The sequence below is a fragment of the Excalfactoria chinensis genome, chromosome 1 (genome assembly GCF_039878825.1).
Source record: "Excalfactoria chinensis isolate bCotChi1 chromosome 1, bCotChi1.hap2, whole genome shotgun sequence".
In the NCBI taxonomy this organism is placed as follows: domain Eukaryota; kingdom Metazoa; phylum Chordata; class Aves; order Galliformes; family Phasianidae; genus Excalfactoria; species Excalfactoria chinensis.
In genome coordinates this window covers 144,966,329-144,988,520 of record NC_092825.1, presented here as the reverse complement: position 1 = coordinate 144,988,520, position 22,192 = coordinate 144,966,329, and the positions used below count along the sequence as shown (strand labels likewise).

Genomic DNA, 22,192 nt, shown 5'->3' with positions numbered 1-22,192 from the left:
ACATTTTCTGAGTTTCCTATCAGTGCTTTCTTATAAACAGCAGGATGCAACACAGAATCCTTCATCTAACCAATAAGAATAAGCCTGTTATTTGATACTCTTGTGTCCCATCTGTTTATATGGGTGGCTAACAAATGAGTTTCACCAGAAAGTCTAGGAAAAACAAACAAAAGAAAAACACAACAAAATGTGAACACTGCCAATTGAAACATTAGAAGCATGTTCCATCACTGTTCTTTAGTATCCTTCAGTTTTTGGGACATATTTCTGCCTATAAATATATATATAACAAATGACTTCCCGCAGTTTGGACTACCTCCATATAAAATATACCAAAAACAAAGGTGCACCTATATCAAATTGTCAAAAGTTTAAACCAGGAACAAGTAAAAATTCTTTAAGCAGGAATTGAGCTCTTAGTCTTTCAATTAAGATAACTACATATTCTTTAAAGATACAATATTCTCCCTGTAGCCTCTGGAGTAGATGCAAGATCTCTAAAGGAAATACCACAACTGGTCTAAATCAGAGAATCAAAGGCATAACAAAGGAGTTTCTCTCCATTCCCAAAATCTATCTTGACTTCTCTTCTGCTTACCTGAAAATAGATACCATATAAACAGTAAACTATAACCATCTTCTCAATCTGAAGGTTCATACCTGGTAAAGCAACTGTACCATCCTGCTCCAAAGTTTCAGGATTTATTCTTATGGCTGTCATACTGTGATTGTTCGCATCTCTATATAATAAATAGCCCTGGTAAAAGTAAGAATACATATTGGTATGAAAATATGCTCAAATACATCAAAAGGTACAGTCAAAAAATGTTTTGTTTTTATATTCAGCTTTTTTTTCCACTAGTAAAATTGTAGGACAGAAACCAGAAATTTGACATTCCACACACTTCAGTCAGCATGCTGATAACTCAAACATGGCTTCTGTAAGTGTATTAAAGACTAGAGAATTTTTCAAAAACATTAAGGATCTTGACTCCCACTAGAGAGAGTTTTTAAACTCTCCGTGAAAAAAATTCTCTGAAGTACATGATGATTTTGATGACAGCAGCCACGATACAGAATTTTACATACAATGAGTTACTATACGGTTGGACACTGGTTGACAGCCAGCTAAACACGAGGCCAGCAGAGTGCCAGAAACAGTGTAGCCAGCAGGACCAGTAAGACCAGGAAAAGTGACCATCCACCTGTACTCAGCACTGGTGAGGCCACACCTTGAGTACTGTGTTCAGTTTTGGGCCTCTCACTACAAGAAAGACATTGAGGCCATGGAGTGTGTTCAAAGAAGAGCAACGAAGCTGGTGAAGGGTGTGGAACACAAGTCTTACGAGGAGCAAAGATTGTTCAGTCTGAAGGAAACTCAGGGGTAACCATATCACTCTCTACAGCTATCCAAAAGGTTGGAGTCAGCCTCTTTTCTTGGGTAACCAGCAATAGGACAGGACAAGTTGTAAATGCCTCAAATGTGCCAGGAAAGGTTCAGGCTGGATATCTTCTCTGAAAGTGTTCAGAGGCCCAGGGAAGTGGAGTCACGACCCCTTGAGGTGTTCAAGAAACTTGTTTGTGTGGCACTTAGAGATATGGTTTAGCAGGCACAGCAGTGATGGTTGACTGTTGGACTAGATGACGTTAGAACTCTTTTCCAGCATTAATGATTCTGTTTTGCTTCACTTAAATCTTTAATTTTACTTTACTTGAGACAGCTTGCATAAGTCTACAGTTCTATATAACAAGCATAGGAGATATTTGCATATTAGGGGCATCTGGCCACTTTTTTCTACCTTCTTAGGTCTTGTAATGCCTAGGAACCTTTCAAGGGTGTTAAAGGCGGGATAGGAACACTTGGAGAAACCACACGTAGAAAAAACTTCTGTTATAAAAGCAGCTACATGAAAAAGATTGCTTACTAGCACTTACAAACATATTCATTAAATCAGCTGAGGCCAAGCAAACTAGAATCCACCTGGAGGTTTCCAGAGACCAATTTGAATAATAATTAAATGACAATTCTGATAATGGCAGCATCATACAAAGAGATTTGACAACGGCTTACATAACCACTGGTTGCAGGTGGGTATTCTGCTCATCTAAAAATTGATGCATTTCACTGTCTAGTCACTAAGACCTAACCTCAAAATAGCATTGTTTGCCATATTTAGAGACAACAACTACAATCACCTAACTTACACAGACAGATAGATTATGCTGACTGACTTTTAAACAACTAGCAGTGCCTTTGCTCAGGCGTAGTTGCTGTGTGACTGCATACAGCTGTATAAGCAGGCAAAGAATAACATGTAATATATTTATAGCTATGTACAGACTTCGTGAATGTGTAATCATATATAGAGAAACTGTATGGATCCTAATCCTTTCCAGAGTGATTAAAAAAGGCTCCTGAATGAATGCATCATCATGCATTTGTATTGCACCGGTGTACCTTTAGATAATATATCTATTTTACTACTGAAAAAATAAAATGAAAAACAACATTCACATAAATATATATATATATATATATATATATGATAACAGTGATAATAGCAGTAATTTTTGAAGTTAAGGATATAAGTTAAGGTAAGTATATATATAGTTTCACACATGGATAATGAGAGCACTTGGTTAATAGTAAATACACAATAAAAAATTATTTCAAGAACATAGAAAACTCAGAGTCCTCTCAGTATATTTATTTTCTAAAAACATCCAGTGCTAATAACAGGATTCTGAAAATAAGATGAACAAACAAAAAAAACAAGTATCAAAACTATTTCTATAATAAACTACAATGGTGTGAGAAACATTTTTTGATTCTCCATAAACTGACCCTAAATAAACCAAAGCATCCAAACACAGCTAATATTTCCCAAAGATCAACAATATGTCTCCTTATGGTTTATGCACCCCTCAATCCTCAGTCAATCAAAATAATACTTCTGTTCTGCTGTAAATGTACTAAAGACAATTCATTTTTGTAAACAGATATTATAAGCATTTCTTACAGTACTTTGCTTTGTTGCAATGGAGTTTTACATCCACCAACTTAATTGATGTGTACTTCTTAAATAATGAAGTGTGACTGTGCAACTCAAATTAAAAATGTTAAATGTTAAAATTAAAAATTAAACTTCTCATGTTTGAGAAGTGACAAATGAGAAACGATGATGTAAATAAATGCCACTTTTCATTATTCCTTATTCCTTTCAAGGAATATCTTACAGATGAATATGATCTTCCACAATAATCTAGAAGTCATTACCAAATAAATAATAAGTAAAGCCAAAGGAGTAATACAATTTCTGTGTATTATTACTCTAGGTCATGCTACACTTAAATTACTCTATGGAGAGAGGTGATCATATGTGTTATATTTCAAGTGTTCACCTACCTGAGCATAACCTAACCAAGACTTTTTTTCCTTTCTGTTTTTTATGCGAGATGTAGAGTTGTATATATGGCCCTGGAAAGCAGAAAATTCAGATTATTAAGCTAATCTCAGAATGACAATTCTATAAAAAATCATTTATACTCTAAACAACATATTGAGAAAAGTGAACTGTAAGAAAATGCTGAAATACAGAAACCATCAGAAAATAAATAGACAAATTGTAGAACTGTAAACTACAAAAGATTCTCAGTGGAACTGGGTCATCTTAAAAACTTGCATTTTAACTATCATACACCGTACAAGAAATAGCATTACCCTCACTGTCCCGCTATATCCAGAGCCAATCTTGTAAAGTCCATCTTTACATAAGAGATAGAGAAAGAAGCCATCACTCTGAAGTAGGCACTGGTCATCTTCATCTACAGATATTTCTTTCAATGGCCATTTGTGCATCAAGGCTGCCTTCTTTATCCCATTACTGAACCAGTCCTGGATTTGGATTTTGCCCACCAGAACTGCCTGTACACTCCGCTGAAGAGAGTTTAGAATTGTTGGCACCTAAAAACAGTAAAAAAAATAGTGAAAAAACATGCCTATTTTTAAATGTTCTATTTTCAGTTCTTCCTTTAATTTAAGAGGCAAAAAGAAATATCTACCTTTACCTCAAAAAAAAAAAAAAAAAAAAAAAAAAAAAGTAACTCAGAATTCATATACACAAAATGTCCAGATATGAAGAAATTGTAGTACACAACCTGAATAGTCTGACACGCGTGGCTGCCATTATTGGTGAGGATAGCAGAGATCGCTTGCAGTGTTCTTCCTGTTTCTCCCCATGCAGCTACCAAACTGAAGAGGCAAGCGCAGGAAAGCGCTGTTAAGGACTGTCCTGTACTGTCATTCATTCCTGTGCTACGGACAGTTATCTCCAGAAGAAGCTGAAACAGGGATTCTGCAGGAAAAGCACAACAATTCAATAGACACATCACAAAACTATACTAAGCAATTTGCCAATCAACGGGAAATTAATTTGAACCTAGAAAACACATGGTATCTTTCCTCAGTCATTAAATTTAGCCTTACTTTCAGAGAGAAAAGAAAGCACCATGTTTAGTTAAGCCTAAAATAATCACCCTTAACTTTACTTTCTTTTTCACCCAGAAAAAAAATAAGCTTAGACATCACAAGGAAGAACAACAACAACAAAAAAACACTCCATGTCTTTCTGATATAACTGAACACAATAATTAGTGATGAAGGAGTTACTTTATCTGCCTTTCAGCCTACCTCATCATTGAGATGATGTGTAGTTTTCCACAGATCTTGCTTAATCTTTATGATCATTACACCCATATTGGAACACGCCCCATTCTTCATAAATAAGCATTTCAAGTTACAGCTTGAAAATCATTTTGGATCATACGCCATTTTTCAAGTACACAGTGTTCACAGTGCCTAAAAGGCTGAATATTTGTAAGAATCAAGGTGTGACTAGAAATCTACTTCAATTTTTGCATGCACTGAAATTATGTGGCAAAGTTTTCATACTGGAGTGCTGCAGGGGTGGCCTGTGTGATCAGAGACAGCTCCAATTGCTCTAAAAGGGACCCACATCTGGCCAGAGCCATGAGCAATGCTCCAGGTCCAGAGAAGGGCAACGAGGCTCGTTAAGGGCTTGGAGAATCAGCCCTACGAGGAGAGACTAAGGAAGCTGGGGCTGTTTAGTCTGAGGAAGAGGAGGCTGAGGGGAGACCTTATTGCCGTCTTCCAGTACCTGAAAGGTTCTTACAGTGAGAGTGGGGCAGGTCTCTTCTCACTACTGACTTGTGACAGGACAAGGGGAAATGGCCTCAAGTTGCGCCAGGGCAAGTTTAGGTTGGATATTAGAAAGAACTTCTTTACAGAAAGGGTGGTTAGGTACTGGAATGGGCTCCCCAAGGAGGTGGTTGAATCGCCATCCCTGGATGTGTTTAAGAGCCGTTTGGATGTGGTACTCAGGGATATGATTTAGCAGAGGTTTGTTGTTGTGGTGTTGTTTCGTGGTTGTTTTTTAAGAGATAGGCTACTGGTTAGGCTGCGGTTGGCCTTGATGATCTTCAAGGTCTTTTCCAACCTGAGTAATTCTATGATTCTATGATTCTATGTGCCTCTGAGAAAGCAGATTTAAGTAAGGAAAAAGCACAGCAACAGAAACTGGGAGAGAAGTGAGAAATGTGATACAAATAACCTTGCAAACATGAAAGTCGATTCAAAAGGTGGGCAGCCGGCACTGTAGGTGCCAGAGAAGTTCCCTGCAGCCCATGGAGAAGCTCATAGTGGAGCAGTCCATACGCCTGCAGCACATGGAGACATAGAGGACAGTACTGTGGCAGGTGGATGTTGACAGAAGGAAGCTGCAGTCTGTGAAGAGCCAATGCAGGAGCAGATAGTGTTGGGTATTGAGTAGGTGGTGCCTGCGTGCACCTGGGGTGGAGTCAAGGAGGTCACGAGTGTCACACAGGGGCGGTCACCTGGACCACTATATAGGGTTTGTTGTGAGGCATTAAACTTGTACTTTCAGCGTTATGCACTGTGTGTGAGTCCCGTCTGTTCCCCGTGCACTGAGGCACGGTACTTTCACATGGCAGCCTTAACTTGTCGCCGGATCAGGAGGCGACAGATAGTTGGCAAGAACTACAGCCCATGGAGAGGAGCACACACTGGAGCAGGTTTTCTGGCAGTAACTGCAGTCCTGTGTGAGACCCATGTTCATATTGTCTATTCCAGAAGGACTACGATATGCCACAGGAACAGATGCAAGCAGAATCAGTTCTTAAAGAACCATGGCTACGAGTCCAACCTAAAGCAATCTGTGAAGGACTTGTACCCTGTGGGAAGGAATCCATGCTGGAGCAGTGGAAGGGTGAGAGCAGGTAGAAGTAGCAGAAAGGATGCATGCTCTGGATCCAGCAGGAACAGAGTTGATTTTTTCTTCATAGCATCCCAGCTTTGGGAAAAAAACAATGTTGACAACACACAGAGCAGCGCTGAACAAAGGCAAGGACATTTCAGCTTCTTGTACAGTTCTGGCAGCAAGGGGACCTCAGGGGACACAAGGAGCTCAAAAGAGACAGAAACGGGACTGCTGAGCTAACCTGGCCAAAGCAATATCCCATACCACATGACAGCATGTGAGGAAACCATAAAATGAAAGAGTTGGTAAGGGAGGCTGAGACTGTTCAGGGACTGGGTATGCATTGGTTGGCAGGTGTTAAGCAGTTTCATAGAATTATAAAGTCAAAGAATCCTTAGAGTTGGAAGAGTCCAACTCCTCTGAAATGTGTAGTCCAATTCCTCTGCAATGAGCAGGGACATGCACAGATAAATCAGGTTGCCTAGGGCTTATCCAGCCTCACCTTGAAACTCTCCAGGGACTGGGCACCAACCACATCAGCAGGCAACCTGTTCTCGTGCCTCACCACCCTTACTTTAAAAGACTTTTTCCTTATATTTAACCTTAATCTACCCTCTTTAAGCTGGAAACTATTTACCCTTGTTCTATCACAACAGATTCTGATAGTTTGTGCCCTTTTTTCCTGTAGTTTCCCTTTAGATACTGAAAGGCCACTATCAGGTCACCATGGAACCTTCTCTTCTCCAGGCTGAACAATCCCAGCTCTTTCAGCTTGTCCTCATAGGAGAGGTGTTCCATTCCTTGGATCCTTTCTGCGGCCCTTCTCTAGACATTCTCCAGCAGTCTATGTCTCTCATGTACTCAGGACTCTACATATACCATCTGTACTGTTGGCTGTGCTTCTTTTGATGCAGCCCAGGATACAATTGGCTTTCTGGGCTGCAAGGGTGCAATTCTGGTTCATGTCCAGCTTGCCATCCACCAGTAACCCCACATGTTTTTGGTAGGGCTGCACTCAATCCTTTCATTTTCCAGTTTGTATCTGTAGTGTATGTTGCCATAACCTAGGTGCAAGATCTTGAATTTGGATTTGTTAAAGCTCATGATATTCACCTGGGCCCACTGCTCAAGCCTAAGTCCCTCTGGCATCCCATCACTCTGGTGCACTGACCACATCCCAAAGCTTGGTGTCAAACACTTGAGGGCTGTGCGACGAGCCGTGTGACAAGCAGTTATCAGAGAAGACTGAGGCAAAAAAATTGTTAAGTACCTCAGCCTTCTCTTTGTTGTTATTTATTTACATCTTAACCCAGGAGTTCTTCTTTGGCTATCCCAATTGTTTCACCCATCCCACTGGAAAGGAGACGAGAGTGAATAGCTATGTAGTACTGAGCTATCAGTTGGGTTAAACCACAACAAAGTGTTACAAATTGACCACAACCTCCATTCCCCAGCACTGCTCAAAATAGAGGAAGAAGGTATAAGAACTGAGACTGAAGCTGAGCCTAGAAAGGAGTTGAGGAAGAAGGGATTTTAGTTTGCTCTCACTATCCTGCTCGACTTATTTAGCAGCTTTATGTAAATTAAACATTAAACAGCTAAGCTATGGAATACAACAGTAGATTGCAACAGAAGTTCACTACATGGATCTTATCTTCCCAGTAAGACCAAGCATTTTGTACATTCAGTAAGGCAAGTGAATCATAAGACTGGCAAGGTTTATGTTTCAATTAAACTCTAAATTACACAACAAAACATGACATTTTGCCAAAATTTCTGTCCTACAAAAGATTAATGCTGAGAAATACCAGCTACATACATCATAATGGAATGTACACTCCAGAATAAAGTCAGTCACTCAGGAGAAGAGAAAAAGCATTGACAACCATATTAAATAAAGAAACAAACCTTACTGTATCAAAAAAACCTGTTAGATGCTACATGTTTTGTAATGAACACAGCAACAGATAGGGTGGTGGGGAAGAATGAGACATTACCTAGTACTTCAGGAGGCTCTGACTGCAGGCCTTCTGGTTGCTGTCCCTGGAGCACATTAAGTAGGGCTTGTAGGCTCCTGAGACACAAGGATGGATGAGAAAATCTGGTCTCCTTTATCAGTTCAAAAACTTCACATAATCCAACTTCAATAATCTAAAAAAAAAAAAAAAAAAAAAAAAGTTCAGATATTTTACAATATCTGTTAATAAGATCATAAGATCATTTTGGATCTTCACCAATATCATCATCTGTAAAAGTGCTGTTATGGCCCCTCTTAGCTTTCCCTTTCAGCATTCCAGAATATTCTGAGATTATACTTACGTTTCTTTCTACTGACTGTTCCATTAACTGTCTTCTCAAAGTCAGTACTTTTAATAATTATGAAGATGAAAGAAAAGTGAGCATTACAAATAAGTAAACATATCTACAAAAGTTCATTATGCACTTCTATTACAAAAATAACATAAAGGCTCAGATGTCAGCAGAAGAGTCTTAAAGTCTAGAGTACCTGATTCACCCTTGACTAAAAGCTAAAGAAGAGTGAAATATGAAAACAAAATTGTTAATGGAACTGCCATCCAACAAATAGATCTGTTCTGATAGCCAGAGGTAGCACATACTAGAAGCTTTGCAATTATTTTCTCTGACACTCAGTTTACTTCAAATCCTAGCTTTCAGAAGTTATTCTTTTAGAACCTGCTTGATTTTTGGAGAAAGAAAAGAAACAAAAATCAAGTCTTCAACAGCAATTTTCCTGCAAAGTTACAACTTATATTTCATACAGTCAAAAGAATGGTGGAAAACATTCATGGAATCTACAGGGAACAAAAATCTGATCATACAGGTTAAAAAACATATGGGATATTTTTAGAAATATTATCACTGAAAAGAAAGCATATCTGAAATAAACTGAGAGGTTTATTCTGTTATTCCTAGACAGGAGACTAATAACTGGAGAAAACAGTGAACCTAACACGTGAAAAACAGCAGAGAAAGTCATCTGGTAAGCTTCCATTATAGTAACTAACTTGTCATCAACTATACATAGTAATCTCTTTCTTTAGCGAGTTTTCATACCTTTTCTTTTACTAACTCACCTTTTTTTTCAAATTACACTATTCCATGTCTCTTACTAATATATTCTCTAAAACATACAATAACATTATCGTATGAGATTTGTCTCACAAATATGCTGTCCATCCCACTGGCAAGTCCCCAACAACATAACCTAATAATTTCAGGCTACACACTTTAAAGAGTTACTTGCCTTTGGAAGTTTAATGGGTGGCTCTTTGGATTCCTCTTCTTCATCACTGTCTGAATCCCCACTCTGTACACTGTTCTTTGAAGTCAAAGAGACAGATGCTTCCTTTTTTTGCCACTCCAATACACAATGCCGGACATTGCAGTAAACATTAAAAGCTGAAGGATTGCTATGTAATCTGATATCTGGTATGGTTATTGTACTCTCTAGGTTTTCCGTCTGGGAAAAAAAAAAAAAAAGAAAAAAAAAAAAAGAAAAAATATGTCTTGTGATTTATTTGAAGTTTCAAACTTTGCTAAATTTGTTATCTCAATAAACATCAATTTTTGCTGACCAAGTTGTTTTCAAACTAGTTACTGTACCTCCCTGTAGAGATATGAATCATATTTCAGGCAGAGAAAAAAGGAAGAAGAGGAAGAAACTCAACTATATTCCATCTGGCTTTAGTTCCTACCTCTCATGATGTAATGAAAACACTAAGATGGAAAATGATAAGAGCCAAAGGCAGTGCAGGCTACAAAAAGGCCTAAATCTGTGCCACAGACAAATGACTAGTAGGATATTTATCTTCATATCATTTTCAGTACTATTAATGAATTTTAAAATGCATTATTTACTGTAGTTGTTAATCTATCAGTAAATAAAGATTTAGGCTGTTTGCTATATGTATGTTAGAAATTAAAAATAACATTAATTGTTTCGTCATTAAATAAAACAAATGGCAGAAGCTATGGATAATAACTTTACATAGATAGAAAATTAATAATAACCTGATGAACAAACTACTGAACAAAAGAAATCTGTGGAGACCTGTGAAGTAACAGGACACCACCTTGTCCTCTCTCAGAAGCTCTGGATCACAAAAAGTTGGGAAACTGTTCAGAGAAACTACTGTTAGCTACACACACCCTGCTCTACTCTTTACTTTTTATCAACTATTGGTATGTTGCTGCCAGCCATTGCTGAGAAGAACCATAGGGCCTGCCATTAAACTTGGAAAAATATTAGGAAAAAACATTTTAAGTTCTGCTGTTTACTATCCCTTTCTGCAATAGTAAAATAAGGCAAAAGGAATTCTCAATCAAAACAGTCAGGGTTATACTTTCTCTTTGGCTGCAAACTAGTAAAGACTAGGCTGGCATAAAATAAATAAATAAATAAATATAAACCCAACAGACTTAAGGCGCACAATGTGTATGTAAGGAATTCCCTATAACATCTTGGTGTAGACAAAAGGTACAAACTAAGGAGGGAAAACCTAGGTTAAGGATGTAGGACAACCTTGCTTGAATAAGTCTGGAAAAATCTGGGGGATGATTAGACTGGCCAGAGTCATGATTATCTTCATAAAGTTATTTTGTTTTGTTTGTTGTGTTCTTTAGAGGTGGTGAACATGGAATGCATTTGCCTTTTCTCTCTCTAAATGAGGACAAATATTGTGAATGAAAGCATTCATTAGGGAGTACACAGCAAATTTTATTACAGTGATTTGAAAAAGATGACAGTGGAAATACAGAGAGAAAGGGTCAGAAAAAAAGGACCATAAGCTAGCAGAGATTAAGGGGAAAGAAGTTTGAGAACCAATGAATAAGAAAGCATTTGAAAGGGATGGCTTATTTTTCTATGGTAGCCACAGCTTTGAACATCAAAATTCAGTAATAATTTTTCTTTCCTTCATATCCGTTTTAATTATTAGCAGAAATATCACAGGCTTCTGAATCAGAGCATTTAATACCATATGTTGCAAAACTTAAAAGAAAATTCAAAATAACTTCATAATATTTCATCATGTACACAAATTCCTTTTATTGTGTACTTAAGTATTATTCAGACCACACTGATTTATATTTGCATAACCATCCTTTCTGCAATTACTAGAAAATTATTGCAAACTGAGACATTAAGAAGCAATGGTTTACACCACTTTACCCAATGCAGTGTGCTAATTTTTCTTACTTGAGTCAGCACTATCAGTAATGCACAAAAACATGAAGACAAAATAAGAAATGACAAGATAAAAAGTTATCTACAGAAAAAATACAGATGTTCAAGCACAACAGATTTTTCCGCCATTAAAGACTGAAAGGCAATATAAGTTTAGTCCTTGTTGAACATAAGTATCCTTGAACTATTAAAGATGCTATTAAAAAAAAGATATTGTGCAGTGCAGTAACTCAAGATACAGACTGTTGTATTACTCCAGTTTCAAACAGTGCACAAACAGATTTATACTGGTATCAATGACGATAACTATTACATTCCTGAGAATTAATTTAGCATCAGAAAATTAAAAGGTTATAATATATGACAACTCTTTGCCCTGTCAAATATTCACATACATTTCCCAAGATTTTTGCAAGTTCTGCTAAAACAAATACACAATATCAGCTTTCAGCTTCAACGCTAAATAGTTGAATTTCCCTAGTTTAAAAAAATAGGGAATTTACCTGTTTTACTGCTAAACAATTACAGGAAAAGAAAAATATCAGGGTCATTTCAAATACCTCTCTCTGAAGTTCACTCATCTAATTAGTATCACGTATCGCAACTGCAACTTCAGTGGTGAGTTTCCTGTTCCTTCCTTGCCAGGAGTTCAGCTTAGTTTTTATTCCAGAACAGTTTAAGTTCTGGAGCAGTTCTGAGTTCTGTAGCTCACAGGCACTTCTTATGAAATAGGTTGGCCAAATCATCTCACCAGCACAGATAATTTTAGACATTACAGTGCTAGATAAAATATCAATGCCTGTTCTCTTGCCTATTAATAATAAGCTGACTAATTTTCAAAAATAAACTCATTCCTTATTCTCAATACTTCACTATTAAAAAGTTGCTTACTTAATGCTTTAGCTTTTAAACAGCAATTACTTCAGTCATTCTCTTTAACGTCACACTCTTCTGCTAAAGTACACCACAAAAACCTCCCATACAGACTTCACTACAGGCAATCTCTGAACAGACAGCATAGTACATGAATGTCTCAGAACTAGACTTACATAGCTATGATGCAGACCCACTGTTAACATTTGTCTTACTTCATATTTCCACTTCTCCCTCAATACTTTGTTTCTGAAAATTACAAATTCTTTGAAACTAGGAGCATCCTATACTCCATTTATTACACACTTGACAAATGCAGCCACCATCGTGATAATGCACCTTAAGAATAATCTTGAAATACACTACCTCATTTTGGCAGTTTAAAACCACTGGCCTTCTGACTCGACTAAATAAATCCTATTTTGAACAATAAGCTGCTTGGTTGCTAGGTTAAAACTGAAGGATAAGTAACTTTAATTATTTACTGCCTTTATTTAGAGGAAAAAAGTCAACTAAAATATTAAGTAAATGTATACCAATGTTTAGCATTTATCAAGGCAAAAGAGAGGTGCTCAGTAAAAACAAGACACAACGTTCCATGTTGGAGAGTAGGAAGGGTACCTGTGATCCTCACATTCTTCTTTCTGCAAACTTTATCATAAGATAAAAACCACTGACAATTTATTGGTAATCAATTTGCTCAAGTCTTTCAGTGGCTTTAATTTAGGTGATTATAGTTATCAGAATATTTATAGTTTCCTGTCTCAAAAGTTCAATAGATAGGTTATATAAGAAACATTTTATTTGATTTCTCTTAGAAACTCAAAGACAGAAGTGATATATTAAAAATAAATAAATAAATAAATAAATCTGCTTTCCTAGTTCAAATGTTCATTCAGTGAGTTTTTTTTCCCTCATCTTTTCATTTTGTCTTACTTGTTCCCCCAATCCCTACCTTGAAGTTCAGGGACACAAGAGATGTGAGAAGCTTATCAGTGAAGACTGAAGCAAAGAATTTGTTGGGTACCTCATCTTTCTCCTTGTCTGCTGAAGCCAGCTCTCGCTTCTCATTTATCAGAAGGGGTGCACTCTCTGTGCCTATGGCTCTTCAGACAAACATACCTGTAGATACCTTTCTTGCTATTTTTCATAAATTTTGCCAAGTTCAGTTCCATCTGTGCTTTGGCTTTCCTGATCACATCTCTGCACATCCAGACAGCATCTCTGTATTCCTCCTAGACCACATATTCCTGTTTCCCCTGCCTGTACATTTCCTTCCTACTCTTAATTTGACCATCAGATCCTTGCTCAGCCACGCTGGCTCTGCTTTATTTCTTATGCTTGGAGATAGAGAGAGCTCTTGTGCTCCCCAAAAGGTGTCCTTAAAGTCCTGCCAGCTCATTCTGTTTCTTTGTCTTAAAGAAAGCTTTCCAGGGGATCTCATTCAATGGTTCCTCAAACAGATGAAGTTCACTCTCCTGAAGTTCAGGGTCCTGACTCTACTCTTTGCCAGGCCCCTATTCCTCAAGACCACAAACTCAGCCTGGACTGCCTTCAATCTCCTCTGCATTGCCATGCACCAGGTCCAGCAATGCTTAATCTCTAGTTGGTCTGTCCAATATCTGGACCAGGAAGTTATCCTCAGCAGATTTCAAGAATCTCCAGGATTGTCTGAAGCCTCCCATGTTGGGGTGTTCAGAATCCCCCACTAGGATGAGAGCCTGTGAGCATGAAGCCTCCTGTAGCTGAAGAAAGAAGGCCTCATCCACAGGCTCCCACTGGATGGTTTTTAGCAGTTCTTGACCAACAGATGTCCTTAACTGGTGCAGTCCCAGATTTTAACGCACAAGCTCTCAGAACCACGAGCAGGTTCTCAGAGGCAGCTCTTCACAATCTATTCACTTCTTAACATAGGTGGTGGAGTCACCATCACTGGCAGTGTTTAAGAAGCGTCTGGATAGGGAGCTAGGAGATATGGTTTAGGGGTTTTCTGTAGGTATGGTGGAGGGAGGACGGTTGGACTAGATGATCTTATAGGTCCTTTCCAACCTTGTAATTCTGTGATTTTAACATGACTCCAGCTTCATAACAAAATAAGGTAGAAACCACTGGGCTGTAGAAGTCACCAATTAATTTTTACCCTTAAAATATTACAACATGAATGCTTAAATGGTAAAACTAATTTCCAAAATCTCAAAAATGATTTTTTTCCCCCTCTTCTATTACTCAGTCTTTTCTTACTCAGTTGTCATTTTCAGTAAGTGCAGTGTGTAGATAAAATTTTGCAGAGTTCTTTCTTGTACTTAAAATAAGGCCCTCCCCACCCTCTAACAGCATAGTAAGAGAAAGCTGCCATCTATATTTAAACTCCAGTTAATATACAATAAACTGATCTCTGCAATTTCTCCTCTTCAGAATGAGAAGCTCATCATCACAGAATGATCTGCTCTATTATGAGACTCTGAATGGAAATCCAGGTTTTCCTAAAACAACACATGTCTGCTGTCAGTCATTCCCATGCAGAAATGATCATAAGGTTTATTCTGCACTGTCAAGCATGGGAATACACTGAAAAGCATGATGAGGATGAAAGAAAACAAAACAAAACCACCACCACATAATTTCATCCATAAATTAATAGTCTAAAAAGATAAAATCAATTTTATTTTTCAGGAAATATTCAATTTCCTGCTATCAAGCAGGAGTGAGTTGAAATGCTTTTCTACACCACTGTACCTGAGGACAAATAAAACTGTTTTGTCCATCTTAAGGATGGCACAGAGCAGAGGCATACAAAACAAAGCATGGAAAAAAACTATTATGACTTTCCAAGAGTGGAAAAATCCTTTATAGCACTTCACAAAGAAGCTGTTTTGAATCCAAGAAACATCTTGGAAACAACCCTTCCTAGTCACAACATGCAAGATGATCATTTAATGCCATATTTATAACTGTTGACAGGAGCCAGGCATTAACACATTCTTGTCTTGTCTAGCCATTCAAAAAGGATAAATCCATTTATCCAAGGAAAATAAATCTAAGAAATATAGTGGACAATGAAGCTTGTGGGGAACAGCAATTCTAGAAAGTCAGGTTCCCCTTCATATAGTAACTGAAATTAAAAATGAAGAGTTAACTTATTTTAAAAGCCCAAATTTCTGTCATAGGACAGAACATACAAACGGCATCCTGCACTGTTTGCTCTAATTTTTAATTTGGTTTTCTGTATTAACAGCAGGTCTAATAAAACTGATGAAGAAAACATGACTAAAAACTTTAATTTCTCTATGACTGAAAAAGGAGTTAAAATTTTTGTTTGAAGTACTTAACTGTCCAGCACTGAAAAGAGAAGTTTTGAAGATAAGTCTCTTCTGTGCTCTACTCTGGAGCCGTATTACTTGAGATAAGCAAAACAATCTAGTAAATATCCAGAAAGGCAATACTAAATTAAGAGATTAAGAAGGCTTGCTTCACCCTCCCAAAGTCATCTGTCTTGAGATAGAGTAACTACAGGACGTATGGCAAATAGGGATAAGGTGGCCAAAGTGGGTGTGTACTACAGGCCTCCTGATCAGGAGGAGGAGGTTGATGAGGCCTTCCGTAGCCAACTGGAAGTAGCATCACGCTCCCAGGCGTTGGTACTTCTGGAGGATTTCAATTATCCAGATATTTGCTGGACGACCAATATGGCCAAGCATGCGCGGTCCAGACAATTCTTGCAGTGTATTGAAGATAACTTTCTAATGCAGATGGTCGAGGTACCGACGTGGGGCGGAGTGCTGCTGGACCTTATTCTCACCAACAAGGAAGGACTCGTTAAGGAAGTAAAAGTCGGGGGTAACTTGGGTTGTAGCGACCATGAGATGGTGGAGTTCGAGATCCTGAGCGGAGGAAGCAAAACAAAAAGTAGGATTGCTACCCTGGACTTCAGGAGAGCCAACTTTGATCTCCTCCGGGACTTACTTGGGGCCATCCCGTGGGCCAGGGTGCTAGAAGGCAAGGGGGCCTGTGAGAGCTGGCTAGCATTCAAACGGCTCCTCTTCCAGGCTCAGGATCGGTGCATCCCTGTAACTAAGAAGTCAGGAAAAGGTGCCAGGAGACCTGCGTGGATGAGTAAGGAACTCATGTGCAAGCTCCACAGAAAGAAGAAAGTACACGATATGTGGAAAAAGGGTCTGGCCACTTGGGAACAATATAAGAATGTAGTCAGGGACTGCCGAGATGCGACCAGGAAGGCTAAAGCCCACCTGGAGCTGAATCTAGCTAAGGAGATAAAGGATAATAAAAAAGGGTTTTTTAAGTACATTAACAGCAAAAGGAAGGCTAGGGAGAATGTGGGCCCCATACTAAGTGAGGGGGGTGTTCTGGTAACGGGGATGCTGAGAAGGCGGAAATACTGAACGCCTTCTTTGCCTCTGTCTTTAGTGAAAGGGCTCTCCCCCAGGAATCCCAGCCCCCGGTGGTTGATGAGAGAATCTGGGGAATGGGAGATTTCCCTTTAGTCAGGGAAGAGGTGGTCCGTGAGTGCTTAGGAAACATTAATGTCCATAAATCCATGGGACCTGATGGGGTGCACCCACGGGTGCTGAGAGAGCTGGCGGAGGTTATTGCTAAGCCGCTCTCTGTAATTTTTCAAAGGTCTTGGAGAACTGGGGAGGTGCCTGAAGACTGGAGGATGGCCAATGTCACCCCAGTCTTCAAAAAGGGCAAGAAGGATGACCCGGGTAATTATAGGCCAGTCAGCCTCACCTCTGTCCCAGGGAAGGTGATGGAACAGCTTGTGCTGGATGCCATCTCCAGACAACAGGGAGAAAAGGAGGTTATCAGGAGTACTCAGCATGGGTTCACCAAGGGGAGGTCGTGCTCGACCAACCTGGTGGCCTTTTATGAAGATGTCACTAGCTGGGTGGACGGGGCGAGAGCGGTAGATGTAGTCTACCTTGATTTCAGTAAGGCTTTTGATACGGTCCCCCATGACATCCTTATAACAAAGCTGAGGAAGTATGGGATAGATGAGTGGACGGTGAAGTGGATCGAGAATTGGCTGACTGGCAGAGTGCAGAGGGTTGTCGTTGGCGGTGCGGTGTCTGGCTGGAGGCCTGTGACTAGTGGTGTCCCCCAGGGGTCTGTGCTGGGTCCAGTCTTGTTCAACATCTTCATCAACGACCTTGATGAGGGGATAGTGGCCACCCTCAGCAAGTTTGCTGATGACACGAAGCTGGGAGGATTGACTGACACGCCTGAAGGCTGTGCGGCCATTCAGAGAGACCTGGACAGGCTGGAGAGCTGGGCAGTAAGAAACCGGATGAGGTTTAACATAAGCAAGTGTAGAGTCTTGCATTTAGGTAGAAATAATTGCATACACCAGAACAGGTTGGGGGAAGACCTGCTGGAGAGGAGCTCTGCTGAGAGGGACCTGGGCGTCCTGGTGGACGACAGGTTGGCCATGAGCCAGCAGTGTGCCCTTGTAGCCAAAAAGGCCAATGGCATACTGGGGTGCATTAAAAAGAGCGTAGCCAGCAGGTCGAGGGAGGTGATCCTCCCCCTCTACTCTGCCCTGGTGAGGCCTCATCTGGAATACTGTGTCCAGTTCTGGGCTCCCCAGTACAAAAAAGACAGGGATCTCTTGGAAAGAGTCCAGCGAAGGGCCACAAAGATGGTGAAGGGCCTGGACCATCTCCCCTATGAGGAGAGACTTAGGGAACTGGGTCTGTTTAGCCTTGAGAAAAGAAGGCTGAGAGGGGACTTGATCCAGGTTTATAAATACCTGAGGTGTGGGAGCTATAGTGGCGAGGCTGGTCTCTTTTCAGTAGTGCGTGGGGACAGGACTAGGGGCAATGGGCTGAAACTCCAGCATAGGAAGTTCCGCACGAATGTGCGCAAGAACTTCTTTACGGTGAGGGTGACGGAACACTGGAACAGGCTGCCCAGGGGGGTGGTGGAGTCTCCTTCTCTGGAGATATTCAAGACCCGCCTGGACGCCTACCTGTGCGACGTGGTGTAGGGAGCCTGCTTTAGCAAGGGGGTTGGACTCGATGATCTCTAGAGGTCCCTTCCAACCCCTATAATTCTGTGATTCTGTGATTCTGTGAAAGGAACCTACAGCTTATTATAGGGCCTTTCAACTGACTAAAAAGTGTTTCCACTGGTTATTTCAGTGGTACAGTCCTGCAAAACTATCCAACAGATGAACTTCTTTCTCTCTACTGATTATAACCAAAACTTAGGAAGAATCTTCCAGGCCTACGGTAAGCCTTCACGAAAATCCCTCCAAAACTCTACTTTGAACAGAGAAATAATAGGTAAAAAATAGAGGAAGATTATCTCAAAGCAATAATTTAAAATGCTATCACTTTCACCTCAATTTTAGAAACCGTTAAGCTTCTATTCCACTATAGAGGAATTTTAAAGAATAACTATGAATTACTTAAGACACAGAGTGCTCCCTTCCTCCTTTAACCAACATGGACATAACTCTGCAGCAGCAGTCTCCAGCTCTGAGGTAGATGTGCATCTCTTAAAATTTAACTATAAATCAATACTGTTTTAGCTACATTTATACTCCAGGAATTGGAGAAACAAAAATAGTGCTCATATCCAATTATGTTTGACTAATGCTCAACATAAAATTAAAAGGTTAGCATTGCTAACAGTGACATAAAGAAAGCAGTACACAGACAAAAATTGCTGGAATGTTATATACCATAAACAAAAAAATTGCGACTTACACATTTTCCCCTTACATCTCTCAATTGAAATTACTTCATTTTTTCAGTCAGAACTTTTTAACGTTTGTTACAGACGTACCTTGTTGCGTGTTTTTACTTTTAATTTAGTCTTCTGTTTCCTTTTCAATTTTTTCTTGCTAAAAAGTTTCTTGCTCCTGAAAAAAAAAGAGCAAAATAACTCATGAGAATAAAATAATTAAAATTCCTCCCTCACTTCATTGTAAATAGCAACATCAGAAAAAAAATATTGTTGTAAGTCCTCTAAAACTTTTTTTCTTCTCTTTTGACTAAGGTAGAAAACCAGTAAAGTCAAAATTCCAGAGTATGTATCAGAGGTCATTAACACAATGCTTTTCTACTGGATCAAAGATTTTTACTTTTAATATTTAAAGAAGAATATGAGCTAGTGCAGGAAAAGAAAAAACAACACAACCCATGTCCATTTTGTATTTTTACCTGACTTGTTTCTACTACACATCCTTTAACATTATACTGATGCTAGAAGTGAGAAGCCACACATTTTGTGAAGTCTTTACTCAGCTTTCCAGTACAAAAAGATAGCTTTAAAAAAACATCATGTGGCAGAGAACTCAGGGGATGGAAGAAACTGCAACTTTTAAACGTGCATGTTTTTAAACTTCTAAGTGTTCCTCCACCCTCAACTTACAGACTTTATTTTCATCCCTTCACACTACAACTCCAGCTAACCCATGCTCCCCTAATTCTCTTCTGCCTACACCTCATTCCTATCACATTCTTTCTCCTCCAATTTATTATCCAGTTACTAAAAATCAACAATAACAAAAATACACAAAGAAAATACATGAAGAATAAAAGACCCCATACACATAACATCAGCAAGATTATTCTGCTGAGATGTATGCATTTTAACTACATTTCTCTACTCTGTTCAAACTACAAACCCTCTGCAAAAACAAGCTAATGTTGCCCACATAGCATACAGCTCATTCTAGATTGGTAAGCTACTAACATTCCTCTGTGTCACTCGAACACTACTCAAATGGTTTACAGTTCAGATTAGTTAGAAAAATAGAAGTATGGAAGCTGAAAATCACAGGTACCAAACCGGAAAGAGACTGAGAACTGAAACAATCTAGTATTTTATTTGAATATCTTTATTCTAAACAAAAAGGTTGATAGACTAGAAACATTCTCAGCATTCACATTTGAAGAAGATACAAGTCTCATGGTCCAGCAGTCAAAGGCTAAAAACTAAAGTTTTATTGACACTGATCAGTCAGAAGAAAATCAAAGTATCTCTGCAAAAAGTTGCCCAGTAGAAATCTCATCTATTAACACTAAAATTAGGAAGAGGGAGACACATTCTTCTTCAAGGCATCTACTGCAAGAACCAATCACCTCATCATTTTTCTTGTAAATTTTATATCTTGAATATGTAAAGAAACAACCATTATCCTGGAGTTCAGAGAAGCATTTCAGTGATCAGAAAAAAACACAGTAAATTAAAACTTATAAAGAGAACCTAAATGACCTCCTAAGATCACTTCAACTACAAAGAAAAATACATCAAAGTCTGTCCAATCTATTTGAGAAGGGGGGAAGTGGTAAAAATCCACACAATCTCTCATGTCCAAATTTCTATAATCATCCTCCATAGTCTGTTCTACTATTCAGTTATTCTTACACTGGGCAAGTTTTAATTCCTTATTACAGTTTAATGTAATCAATTCTCATTCTGTTTCCAAACACGAAGAACAACACTGTAGTCCCTTCCATTCTGTAGCCACTCTATTTTTCACGCTGGATCAAATACCATTTTATAAAATTCTCATCCTAAATTCAGGTGTAGAGTCCATTGGAAACCAGGAATTCTGTCTCATCATATCATATGCAAACTATATTGATCAAAACCAAAGCAGTACTTATTATTCACTGTTGAGCAGAAGATGAAAAATTGCCTTATATGTTCCCCTAAGGTTACACTTAACTGTATGCCAAGTTTTACCTGGCCAGCCCAGAATAACTTGAAAATATTTTCCTGCAAACTGAGCTTGCATTATTCTTTACTTAGCTCTGCTGCTATGGCTTGTAGTACAGAACAGTGCAGCACAATTTTTACTTACCAGAGACAACTTTTTAAGGGAGTTTCTTCTCTCTTTCTATTTTTCAAAAAACACTAACCTCTCTTGTCAAGACATTTGAAATTGAATCCTGCCTGCCAAAATCCTTACAAACTCTTCAAAGTTATTCCAGTCTACAAACATTATGAGAATTTTTTCCTTTCCAGTTTGCAAATATTTCACAGAATAATACTTATATTTTGGCAAGTATTTTTCTGTACAGACATGAACAACACAGAAACCCAGAATGGCAGGGATTGGAAGGAACCTCAAAAGATCATCAAATCCAACCCCCCTGTAAAAGTAGAAATCCTACAACAGGTCTCACAGGTAGGCATCCAAACAGGTCTTAAACATCTCCACTGAAGGAAACTCCACAATCTCTCTGGACAACCTGCTCCAGTGCTCCATCACCCTTACCATAAAGAAATTCTTCTGCATGTTAGTGCAGAACTACCTATGTTCAAGTTTTATTTCACTGCTCATTGTCCTGTTGCTACATGGTACATTTGCCTCCCACCTCCTTTTAGATATTTACAAACACTGATCAGATCCCCTTCTCAAGCTAAACAGATACAGGTCACTCAGCCTTTCCCAATGTGGAAGATGCTCCAGGCCCTTTATCATCTTTGTGACCCTCTGCTGGACTCCTTCTAGGAGATCCCTGCCTTTTCTGAACTGGGAAGTGAGAACTGGACACAGTAATCTAAATGTGGGCTCATCAGGACAGGACAGAGCAGAAGGGGAAGATCACCTCCCTCGACCTGCTGGACACAATTTTTTTAATGTGCCCCAGGACACCACTGGCCTTCTTGACTACAAGGGCACACTTCTGGCCAACCTGCTGTCCATCAGAACACCCAGGTACTGCTCTGCACAACTCCTCTCAGTCAGTCATCCTCTAACCTGTATGGTTATTCCTCCCCAGGTGCAAGACTATACTCATGCTCCAGTTAAACCTTATAAGGTTCTTCTCTGCCCATCTCT

General features: G+C 39.1%; 1 protein-coding gene across 3 annotated transcripts in view; it reads right to left on the bottom strand.

Moving 5' to 3' along the window:
• The window catches only part of MYCBP2 (MYC binding protein 2), a 184,362-nt gene that overhangs the window by 136,956 nt on the left and 25,214 nt on the right, over nt 1-22,192 (bottom strand). For all 3 annotated transcript variants that reach the window (XM_072353261.1, XM_072353271.1, XM_072353253.1), the window contains exons 2-8: nt 19,183-19,258; nt 9,562-9,777; nt 8,294-8,447; nt 4,159-4,355; nt 3,722-3,964; nt 3,407-3,478; nt 661-757 (exon numbers count right to left, since the gene is read on the bottom strand). In XM_072353261.1, the coding sequence (XP_072209362.1) occupies nt 661-757; nt 3,407-3,478; nt 3,722-3,964; nt 4,159-4,355; nt 8,294-8,447; nt 9,562-9,777; nt 19,183-19,258 (1,055 nt within the window). The remainder of the gene's footprint in view (nt 1-660; nt 758-3,406; nt 3,479-3,721; nt 3,965-4,158; nt 4,356-8,293; nt 8,448-9,561; nt 9,778-19,182; nt 19,259-22,192) is intronic.